General features: G+C 32.4%; 1 protein-coding gene and 1 long non-coding RNA gene across 2 annotated transcripts; both read left to right on the top strand.

Moving 5' to 3' along the window:
- The first annotated feature begins 2862 nt into the window (after positions 1-2862).
- On the top strand, positions 2863-5872 carry LOC112733474 (uncharacterized). The gene is made up of 3 exons (XR_003168275.3): positions 2863-3032; positions 3126-3179; positions 5590-5872. It is a non-coding gene; the product is annotated as an uncharacterized lncRNA (long non-coding RNA).
- Positions 5873-9151: 3279 nt separating this feature from the next.
- LOC112798918 (uncharacterized) lies at positions 9152-10994 on the top strand. Its single transcript, XM_025841656.3, has 3 exons — positions 9152-9799; positions 10151-10336; positions 10438-10994. Exons 1-3 carry the CDS (start codon positions 9302-9304, stop codon positions 10720-10722), a joined length of 969 nt encoding a protein of 322 aa, XP_025697441.1. The 5' UTR covers positions 9152-9301; the 3' UTR covers positions 10723-10994.
- The last annotated feature ends 1309 nt before the right edge of the window (positions 10995-12303 follow it).

Genomic DNA, 12303 nt, shown 5'->3' with positions numbered 1-12303 from the left:
TGAATATAAATGTTTGTTTGACTCGATTATTGTTTGGTTTTTTGAAACGGACTATTTTTGAAATGTTTCTTTAAAGTTGTTTCTTTAAAGATTTAAAATCGAGTTTAATCCATTGGAAATTGATTTGAGTTTGAGTTGATTTTCTTGAAATATAAAAATGGTATGCACTTTTGGATTCAGCCTGATTTTTAATTGATTTGGTTTTAAAACCTGTTAAAGAGGGTTGTGGAATTGTTTGGTTGCGACCCGGAAAGGGTGGCAAAGTCTAAATTTTAGGGGAGATGCTATCGAAATTCTTATAAATTTGAGATTTTATTGAAATGTTATTTGAAAAATTATGAGTTTAAGACTTTTACTATTTTACTTGAATTATTCAAGAAAGTGATGAACCATGTTTTGAAATGAAAATTATAATTTAGTCTTGCTTTCTTGAGAAAAATATTATATCTCTTTCGGGAGCAAGTCAAGAAACTTATGTCTTAAGGCTATTTTAAATGTGAAAAGGGTTTATATTTTTTTTTAATTTCACTTGAAGATTTCAATTGGAGGAGTATTAGTGGATTTAAAGGAAATTGGACTTGATTGAATAACTCCGTTTGTGACGTTTTGGAAGAAGTCAGAGAATTGATTTTAAAAGTGAACTTGAAGGTGGTTTTGATTTCCATAGGTTGGTTTTGTTCTAAGTAATTTAGTTTTGAAAATTGTTTAGGACTCTGATTTCTGTGATTTGATTTCGATTCAAATTAGGAAAACAATAATTTTTAAGGATCTTTAATAAATTTAAGAAATTAAAATTTGGTAGATTTTCCCTCAAAATCTTGAGACTTTGTTGTGGTAATTAATTAATAATTTCTAAATTAAAGTGATTAAGCGGATGGTTTAAGAATGAAATAATTTTGAGGTTGGTTTGGGAAAATTAGATGGTGTGAAAAAGAATGCTATAAAGAAAAAGGACTTTTGGTTTCAAGGTAAAGTGATTTGAGGAGAAAGTGATATATGGCATAAATGAATGTATGTTTGAGATACCTGGGTAGTAGTAAGGATGGTGGTTCGTCCTGCTTGCTCCAGGTTAGTGATTGTGATGCCTGGGTAGTAGCAAGGGTTGTGGTTCGTCACACTTACTCCAGGTTGAGCTTTTAAACACTCGCCTGGGTAGTATCCGCAGTAGTGATTATTTCACTGGCTTTGAGTTAAGCGGGTAGTAGTAAGGGGGTTGTAGCTCAAACCTACTTGCTCCGCAAGGGTGTTTCAGTCCATGGTTAGCTACCAGAACATGTCGGGTTAGCTATATAACCGACAGATGATATCATCAACCATAGGACAAACATTCATCATATGCATCTATGTGACATTGTTTGCGTGTGTATATTGTAATTGGTATTCTTATGTGATTATTTATGTTTAATTGCTAATTGCTCTACTTGATGTAACTGTTTGATTGTGTTTGTGACTGAAAATTGGTTGGATTGTGGTGAATTGGTTGTTGATTGAGTTGCTTGGGCCTAAGGCCGTTGTTGATTATGAGATGGGCCGCCGTGTGGTTTGTGTTTTTGATTTAGAAAAGTATGAAAAACTAAACTGGTTCAGCATAGACTTAATGAACTTCTGCTTAGAACAACTTGGTCATTCATACTGTTTAGGAAAAACTTTAAAAAGGGTTTAGGATTTTTGAAGAATTAACAACTTCCTCTTTTAAAAAGAATTTCAGATTTTGAATATTAAATCTTTGGTTTTGAAAAAATACATAAAGCGGCTATTAATCACAATACTTTATAAACAACTTTATTTTCATGTATCCTGTTATAATATTTCCCTAACCCTATAGTGAGAATTAGCGAGGATGATGTTCTCACTCCCCTAAAGATTTTTTTCTTTTTTAGGTCATGGACAACGAAGTTTGGAAGAGCTTATTACTTTTCTGTTTATCCTATATTTTGTATTGTTTTAATATTTATGTTTTCCTTGCTTTTAATTTTACAAGTTTTTATAAGAGGGATAGGATTTTGATTATGTAATGCTTGTAAAATTAATAATGTGTATATGTATATGTATTCTTGTAAGTATCATAAGTTGTATTGTATGTATGGATGTATGTTATCTATCAAAAAGTATTTTGGGGCGGTAATACGGTTTAAAGTTTTAACAGGCTTATATTTTAGTATTAAATATATTAAGGGTCGCCGTAATACCCGAGCTATCAGAGCGGTGCAACTGGAAGCGTGACACTTTGATAGTCATGGTGTTACACGTCGTTGCCATAGATGGAAGCACGTAGTTGGGGTTAGGGACCATGATAAATGGCTGGTCCGCGAAACCTGCAACTTGTGACGTCACCGGCATAGTCAGAGTAGAAGAAGAGGATCCAAAATTTTCGGAGGTACTGGAAGAAACCCTCCTTCTACCATAACCATGACCACGACTACAACCACGACCAGCAGCTTGATCCGCAATACCTCTACCTGCCGTCATATCTGTAAATAACATACCAATTAACAGAAATTCAAAAACATAAATCAACAATAAATTATAATAATACCAACTCGGAAATTTCTCGTAACAAAATTCTAATTTTACTCTAAATCAACCTAACAGCAAAAAGTAGTTTAACTAATTAAATTTGTAAACCCCGCTAAAATCGGTAAATAATTAGTCAATAAATCGAATTTTAATTAGGAAAATTAAATACGCAAAACTGATATCAAAATAGGATAGAGCTCGTCAAAACGAGAATTTTGATATCAATTTCGATAATTTGGCCCAAAGTTTGACCAGAAAGACCGAACCGGTTGAACCGGTATCCAAACCGAGCCTGTGGGTCCAACTGGACCAAACATTTAAACAAAACAGCATCTCTCCTTCTTCCCCATTGCATGCAGCGAACACAAACAGAATTGGGGAAGGGAGGAGGAGCTCTCAACCCTCACAACCTTTGATCCACTATAACTCCTTCGTCCGGGCTCCGATCGCCGCACCATTTGCGGCCACGCGCTCAGCGCGTTGAGCTCAACCTTTCTATCCGAACAATTTCACTGGTAAGCCTCCTATTAGGTTCAGAACCTCTACCCCATCTTTCTTTAGTAAACTTGAAAACCTATGGTGAATCTTGTCTAATTTTTGTGTTCTAGGTTCAAGTTAGCTTCCGGAACTTGTGAGCTCAAGCTATTGAGCATATGGGTATGGTAAGAACACCTTAACCCTAGCTCAATCTTGTTTTGGTAATGGAGAACTGAATTAGAACATATATATATATATATATATATATATATATATATATATATATATATATATGTATTAGGTGTAGGTTAAGTGGGTGTTTATGCATTGAAATTGAATTGGGATTACTTGGAGGTTTGTTGGTGACCAAGGCTTGTTTTGGGGTTGTTTGATTGAGCTTGGAGGGGCTGTAATTTTGAGTTGTGAGGCTGCCTTTGGTGAACTAAGTGATTGGCCAATGTATGGTTTAAGTTTCGCATGTTTAATATTTACGGTGTTGTGAAAACTTAGGTTAGAGGAACCATAGGATAAGTTGAATTGTTTGTTGTATTTAATGATTAGTCTTGTAATGTTGTTGGAATAGATTTGTTGGTGGGTATATATTGGAATTATGAGGTGTGGAAGTTATTAATGGTATGCTCTTATATTTATTTATGATGGATTAGGATTGGTGTTTGTTAATAAGGATGTAGAGTTGTGTTGTGGTGGTATTGCAGATGCTGTAACTAATTATGTAATGATCGGAATTGCATGAGACTAAGTTTGGGCTAAACTTGGAAATATAAGGAACTAAACTGGAAAATTTGAAACCTTTTTGTTAAATATACAATTTATGGAAAATTTTTAAAGTTAGGTTGTTAAATCTGTCCTGCAGCAGAAAAGGTCAGACATGGCAGCAACTTGTTTGTCTTGCTGCGACTTCTACGAGTTGAGTTTTGGAGCGAAACCAATTTTATTATAAAATTTGATTAACTTGATTTATTGCTCTAAAACTTCAGAATTTTAAGAGTTAAGGATTGGGAGTTGTGAATTTTTGAATGTTGATAGTCAGAGCTAAAAAGAAACAGATTTCAGCAAGCTATGCATCAACTTCCAATGCTTGTAACTCTTAGAATTGAATAGCAATTGGGTTGAAACTAAGACACAATTGTTTCTGCATGAGTTAGGAGTTCCCAAACCAAAATTTAGCTTAATTGGAGTTTTGTAATAAAATTTATTCAAATTGAAAGGTACTAAACTTGTTGGTTTCTAAAACAGATTTTGACTCATTTTTACTTAACTTCCAGGTAATGTAACTTCTTCATTAAAAATGATATTAACTCAAAACCAATTGAGAAAGAAACCTGGATGAGTCAAGTTGAACTAAATTAATTTTTAAATTCATTGGATTTAACTTGGATTTTATATTGAATTTTGAATGTCACATACTGCTGTTGTTTTTCTGGTTTTACGCACTGCAGAGCAGTCACGGTTTTTCCTTTATTCCTGAGGCTAGAGAAATCATAAAATTATAATCTTTGGTCTGTTAGAAAGCTTATTTCAATATGAACGCCTGGACATAAAGTTTGCACAATTTTGAGTTTATTTGCTATATTAAAAACAGAAAAGAAAATAGAGTGTCGAGAATGTCTTAGTGATAGTCATGGGTCCGAGAAGTCAAAGATTAATCTTCGTGTTATGTGAATGATTTAATGTTAAAGTTGGGTTGATTTTAAGATTAATCAATATTAAAAAGGTTGAGAAGAGGTTGATAAATGGTTTGGTCAGGATCCAGAAAGGGTAAACGTAATGAATTATAAGGGAATAATGATGAAAAATGTGAACAGAAGTTGTTGATAAAAGGAGTTAACCTACCATGGCTTGATGAATGATTAAATAATGATTATGATTATTAAATGACTTATGAATGATGATATATGAGATACGAGTTTTCCTGGGTAAAAACCGTGGCTCGCCACCACGTGTTTCAAGTTGATTCTCGATACTCTGTTAACCCTACGTCGTAAGGGTGACCGGGCACGTATAAATTTCCGGGTATGGATAACCCCCATTGAGTGATTATATGATGAATGTATGTGAACTCTATGCATAAACTCTTGGGGATGCACGACGGAGGACAGTCTAAGGTTTTTGGACTTGTCGGGTTGACTGTATAACCGACAGATGGCCCCATCAGCCATAGGACAGGCATGCATCATATGCATTTGTTTGCTTTGATTGCTATGAATTTTCTGGGTTTGCCTAATTGATTTATATCACCTACTACCTGCTATACTTGCTATTTGTACTATCTACTCATTACTTGTGCGTGAACTTGTTTGGTTGCTTGTTTCTGTTGCATTGTGGATGATGGAGGGATGGAAGAAAAGGAGAAATGGTTTGGTGTTAGATTAGGATTGAAATTGAGTAAGTTAAGTAGATTTAGAATACCTACCCCCTGTTATAGCTTTTGTTTAGTAATTAAATTGGATAATTGTATAACGGAGTTCTAGGATTGCCTATGGCATTCTCAGGACCTTATTTATTATGTGCGTGACACTTTTACCATGCTGAGAACCTCCAGTTCTCATTCCATACAGTGTTGCTATTTTTCAGATGCAGGTCGAGAGGCTCATCACTAGGCGTCTGGATCTTCAAGCGGAGTAGTCCCTGGGATGTTTTGGTTTATCAGTTTATGTATTTATGTACTTAGTTACTAGCTTGCTCTCCAAGAAACTTGTTATTTTGTTCCTCATAGAGGTTACAGGAGAGTTAGGACTTTACTTCAGTATTTTGGGTATTTTGGGATATCTGTATATGTATGTATATATATATTCTCCGGCCAGCCTTAGTTTCGTAGGCTGAGTCAAGAGCTAGCTATGATGTTTTCTTGGCTTTCCTTTACTCTCTTGTTTATCTTTTTCATTTCTTATTAGGTTTCTTAGCACGCAAGTAATTCGATTTCCCGAGCATTATGCTTTTTATTTTGCGATTTTGTTTTACCCATTTTTCAAGTCTCCTAGTTAAGTATCTATTTTCCTATTATTATATATATATAATTCTATTTTTTAGAGGTCGTAATACCTTACTATCTCAATCTTATGACTTAAGCATAAGATTTAGTATAGTAGGGTGTTACAAAATTACTAACAAAAAATTAAAATCTAATTAAACCCTCAGTTAATGAATTCAAAAATTCAAATTACAAACCTAAGAATCACAATAGCATGCTTAATTACCTGTAAACCAAGAGAAATTCTAATAAAAAAATTCTAATTTTACTCTAAATCAACTTAACAGCAACAAGTAGTTTAACTAAATCAAATTACTAATGAGGAATTAAAATATAATTAAACCCTAATGAATTTAAAACAAGAAGATTAATAAAAAAATTTGACAAAACCTTAAACGAAACACAGAGTAAGATATTAGGGGAGAGATGGAGGTTGCAGCAGTGACATCGCAGCTGATGACGGTAAAGTGAGGTCACCGGAGTGCGTCTCGTCAGAGAGAGCAGAGGAGGAGGTCATGAAAAAAGAGGTGGCTCGTGATGGAGGTGAGGATGATAGTGACGGCAATGATGTTGGTGATGAGCGTGGCCGACCACGGAGAAGGGAGCAGCGAGGCGATGAGATAGAAAAGGGAGGAAGAGGCGGTGATGAGAGAGAGAGAGAGAGAGAGAGAGAGAGAGAGAGAGAGAGAGAGAGAGAACTTCGAAACAAGGAATAAGACGGTTCGCGTGTTTAATATAGGATACGATTACTGCTGGATTTATTGGCCAGTAAAATTTTGTGTGTGACAAAAACACAACCTTTCACTAATTAATGTTACCGTCGAATTTAGCCGCCTATAAATCCGATGGTAATGATCGCGCCAAATTTTATTTTTTTCTTCAAATATTATTGATAAATTTATCGTCGGAACACCATATCCGACGGTAATTTTTTAGGATGATGAATTTATTGTCAAATACAACAGTTAATTCGCTGGTAAATTTACTATTAATGTCCGGCAATAAATTTGACGTTACTCAATGTTTTTTTTTTTTTTGTGATGATACTGTATTTTAAAATTAACCTTAATTTTTTTCTTTCAATCAAATCCTAAATATGTCCTATAAATTTATTACTCACTAATATTTTTGGGTTGTAGCCTATTCTCATAAAGGCCCACGCCAAAAATAGTCTATTTTATTTATTTTTGCAATTTTAACTCTACGGTTAAAGGAAAAGATTTACCACTACTTACTTTGATAATCATAGTCTACTATTTAAGTTGATTATTTCTTATACATTCTATTAGGCTATGTTTTAATTCTTTATTTGCTGGTCAAAATATGGCCAGCTGTAGTCATCTTGGCTTAGCCATGAGAGACATCACCAAATAAGTCTAATATTTAGAATAAAGACTAATTTAATAATTTTGTCTCTAATATTTAAAATGTTATATTTTTTATCTTAAATATCTTATTTTGTTTTATTTTAATTTTTTAGTTAAAATTAAATTTTTTAAAAATAATTTTTTATTATGATTTTTTTTAAATAGTGACAAAAATAATAATTATAATGATCATAATGGTATTTAGTGATTTGAGAATAAATTAAAAATAGAAGAATAAGAGAAAAAAAATAATAAAATTATATTCTTAAAAATTAATTTTAATTTTAATCAGAAGACACAAATAGAATAAAATAAAACGTTTAAAACAAAAATAAGCTATTTTAAACATTAGAAAACATTAAAACTTAAACAAAATATTATTTAATGTCTAAAACAATATTTTATCTAAAAAATAATTAGATCAACTAAGCAATACTATAATGGTATTTAACTATCAATATATAGTACGGGTTTGTGAGATAGAAATTTACCTAAAAACTAATTAAAGGTGGAAATTTTATTTGGCTATTTTAAAATGTTCAGAATTAAATTGAGTTTTTCATTACTAAAATAGCCATTGCATTGCATAAAAGAAATAAAAGGAAAGAGCCAAAACATTCAATTCATAACAAAATTACAACAACTTACAACGATATTACATTATTACCTTTTCGGACAGAACATGTAATAACCCATAATAATCACTTAATAAATCGACCAGAAAAAGGCCTATGCCAAAGTTTAGATAGTAGTAAAACACCGAAAAATAAATAATAACTATAAAAGGAGTAGAAAGGAAAGAAGATCCTATACAAAACGACAAAATGCATGTAAATTGAATTTGGTCAAGCCCATAGCCCATACACGAGTCATTATTTTATGTATGGCGTTATTTGTACCACTCCCCATAATACTTTTATATTTTAATCTCAAATATAGAAAAAAAAGTAATAAACTCGTATTATTTTCAAAAAAATATACACGTTAATTAAATTATACTAAAAATCAATACAAATAATATTTTTATTATTTGATTAGATACAGTACATACAAACAACTGGAAATCCATGGTGTCGGAGACAAACTCCATCTGATCTTCTTCTGTATTAATTACGCGCCACGAGCGAAAGCTTCGTAATCAGTAAACAAAGTAGATGCAAGTAAACCCAACACAGAACTAAACATATGTTACACTAACAATTTTATAAAGAGTGTTAATTTCGTTTTGAGTTTAAATTTTTGAATAAGACCGTCTTTAGTGACACTAAAATAAAAAATATTTTAAGGTCAGTATTTTTTATTAATTTTAGTCATTATAAAGATCAAATTATCTTCAATAAATAAATTATATTGATATATATATATATTGATAAATATAGATATAAATTATATTAATTTATATATATAAATTTTAATAAATATAAAGTACTTATTTTATGTATAAAATTTTTACAAATTTAAATATAAATTATTGATCAAGTATGAATTTAACATAATAATATTTATTGTCTGACTCTATAGTGCATTAATACTGTTAATAAAAAATTAATTTTAATATATTATCAATATAAAATTTTATATGTATATTTTATTATATAATATTATATTAATAAAAATAATTAAATTTTAATTGATTGCGTAAAAAAATGAATGTAATTAAAGTATATAAAACGTTGTTGACTGTCCAACAAAATTAAACTCCATTTTCGTTAAATTTGTTTTTTTTTTTTAATTAAATAGAAAGAATCACCGCTGGCCCAACAAGTACGCTATGCAGATTCTGCATTCACCCCTCTAAGCAAACATAACATAACATGACAATTCACACACCACACGAGCCTTCGTCCTCACTCTTCCCTCCTCACTCTCACTCTGACACTCCTCATTTTTTTCAGATTCAGATCAATACACTACCAAATCACCCATCTTGGAACTACCAACACCAACAATGTCATCAATGCTCGCAAAGACCGACTCCGAGGTCAGCAGCCTCAGCCAGTCCTCACCTGCGAGGTCCCCTCGACGTGCTGTCTATTACGTCCAGAGCCCGTCCAGGGACTCCTCGCATGATGGTGAAAAAACAACGAACTCGTTTCAGTCAAGCCCGCTGCAGAGCCCGCTGGGCTCTCCTCCCCACTCTCACTCCAACTCCTCTTTGGGCCCGCACTCCCGCGAGTCGGCCTCCACGCGCTTCTCGGGCTCCCGCAAGAGCAACGCCACTAACCGGAACAAGGGCCCCTGGAGGCCCTGGAAGGACCACAACAACAACAACTTCAACGCCATTGAAGAAGAAGGCCTTCTTGATCTGCACGATGCAGATCACCATGGCCTCCCTCGTCGATGCTACTTCCCAGCCTTCGTCGTCGGCTTCGCCTTGCTGTTCTCCGTGTTCTCTCTCATTCTCTGGGGCGCCAGCCGCCCCCAGAAACCCGCCATTACTGTCAAGGTAGGTATTCATTCATCTTTCTCACATTAACTCTTTCATATTTTCAGTTGTTTAAAAGATTGAGGTATCTAAAGTGAAGTTATGTGATTGTAGTTTTCTCTAATTATTAAATTTAATTCTCAAGAAAGAAAATGACGGCTGTCTCAACCATTTATGAATCTCAAACTATCTGGACATTTATTAGTAATGTGCTTTTGTAATTACTTATTTCAAAAACTCTGCCACCAAACCAGTCATATTTGTGTATAAATATATTTTGTATTTAAACGTATTTTTAGTGTGAAGGGCAATTTATTGATGTATTAATCTTAATTAATTTTAAGTGTGACTTTGAATAATTTTTGATGGCAGAGTATAACATTTGATGAATTTGTGATTCAAGCGGGTGCGGATATGTCAGGAGTTGCAACTAGCTTAGTTACCATGAATTCTTCGGTGAAATTGACCTTTCGCAACACCGCAACATTCTTTGGAGTCCATGTGACTCCAACACCCTTAGATCTCAGTTATTCCCAGCTCACTCTAGCCACTGGAAATGTGAGTATCTAATTAATTAAGTTCATCTAAACATTGTTTCCTACATCTACTAGATATAGAGATAGATATATAAATTTTTAATCAAAACTAATTTGTTGTAGATGCCAAAGTTTTACCAATCGAGGAAAAGCCAGAGATCAGTGAAAATAGTGGTGAAGGGGAGTCATATCCCACTGTACGGAGGGGGAGCTGACCTGAGCAGCATCAACGGCGCACCTGTAGAACCGGTGCCGTTGAAGCTGACCTTGATGGTGAGGTCAAAGGCTTATGTTTTGGGCAAGTTGGTGAAGCCCAAGTTCTACAAGAAGATAGAGTGCACCGTGGTCATGGATCCCAAGAAGATGGGCGTGCCCATCTCCCTCAGGAACAAGTGCACTTACCAGTAGTGAATTAATTAATTAATCAACTAAAACAATAAAAAAGCAATTAATTAAGGATAATGTGAGTTATTAGTAATTTGATTATAAGCGTTGGAGAAAAGGTACATGAAAGAATTAAAGCAAGCATGAACGTATTTTGCCTCATTCTCACGAAACCTGCATGAGATGGGCTAAAGGGTAATTTTGGAGCTCGTCGGTGGCTTAATTCAATAATATATTATTGTATCTTGTCTTGTGCTATATTACAGGCAGAAGTTAAGTGAATTTTTATATCTTAATTTGATTTGTTTTCTCTCTATCTCAATCTCCTTTATTTATTTTTCCAACTTTTCTTGTCTCTTGCGGATACGATATCTTCTTTTCCTTTTTTCTTTTTCTTTTCGGAGGACTCAATATATATGTTTAATCACGTTGACAAGTTGTATGAGTAAATACTAGAACCGAATTAAACATAGAGAAAGTCTAAGTTATTAATATTTTTATTAAAATTTGACTAATATTTAACTAATAAAAAAATAAATAATCTCACATATAATTTTATAATATTAAAAAATATTAATAATAATTAATTAATAATTACAAATGACAAAATTTATTAAGCTTCCGGACTCCTCTTAAACATAAGTTACTGAATCTCTGTCTAGGCTTCAACCCGATTATACCATTCCATTAGCAGGAAATAAATTTAATTCTATATACTTAATAATATTACAATGCATTCAGAAGAAACTTTTACTGTTAACACATGCAATGAAACCGCAAAAAGTCAAGTCAAATTCAATAGATGAAATAATTTTTTTTTTTTTTTGATGATATAGATGAAATAATTTAATCTATGAATAATTTCGTTTGGCGCCATTAAACAGGCCAGCCCAATTTGTTTAAATACGATCTGTTTAAACACGCGTGCGTGTTATACTACCTAGTTCATTTATTGTTTGTTTGTGGACCGAAAATAAACTGTTTATGATCATTTTGACGGATTATAGAGATTAATTCATTTATCTTTTATTTCAAAAAAAAAGTTAAAAAAATTCAATTTTTTGGCTAAAAAATTAGACAGAAAAATATTACTTTTATATGAAAAAATCTTAAACAAACATATTTTTTATATAAAAAAGAATGATGATTTTTTAAAAAAGGACCTTCTGTTTTGTTGTGAACTAACTCACTTAACCTAATATATTTTTAGGTTAATTGATTTCAACCTATTTGATTCAAAATTTAATGGAGTCTAATTTTAGATATAGAAATTCGGTTGTTTAAACTAAGGAATCGTCTCTGGTGGAAAAACTTAAAATTAGTTCTTAATGGACAAGGTGAGCATATTTAATTTAGTATTTTTTATTGGTATTATATATAAATTGTAAATTTACAAAGTTTGACTTTAATTCTTTAAGTTTGTGCTAATTATAAAATGGTCTATTGAATTATGTAAAGAATTGATAATTTAAGCAATATTAGTTAAAGACCACATACATTTTTTTAATTAATTTTTTTTGGAAGGATTAAAGATTTTTTTAATATTACGAAAAAAATAATATTTTTGGGTGAATTCTATCCGACCATTTCTAAAATAACATGTAA

Source organism: Arachis hypogaea, chromosome 1 (assembly GCF_003086295.3).
Source record: "Arachis hypogaea cultivar Tifrunner chromosome 1, arahy.Tifrunner.gnm2.J5K5, whole genome shotgun sequence".
NCBI lineage: Eukaryota > Viridiplantae > Streptophyta > Magnoliopsida > Fabales > Fabaceae > Arachis > Arachis hypogaea.
Note: the sequence above shows the minus strand (reverse complement) of the source record. Positions and strands in the feature narration are given on the sequence as shown.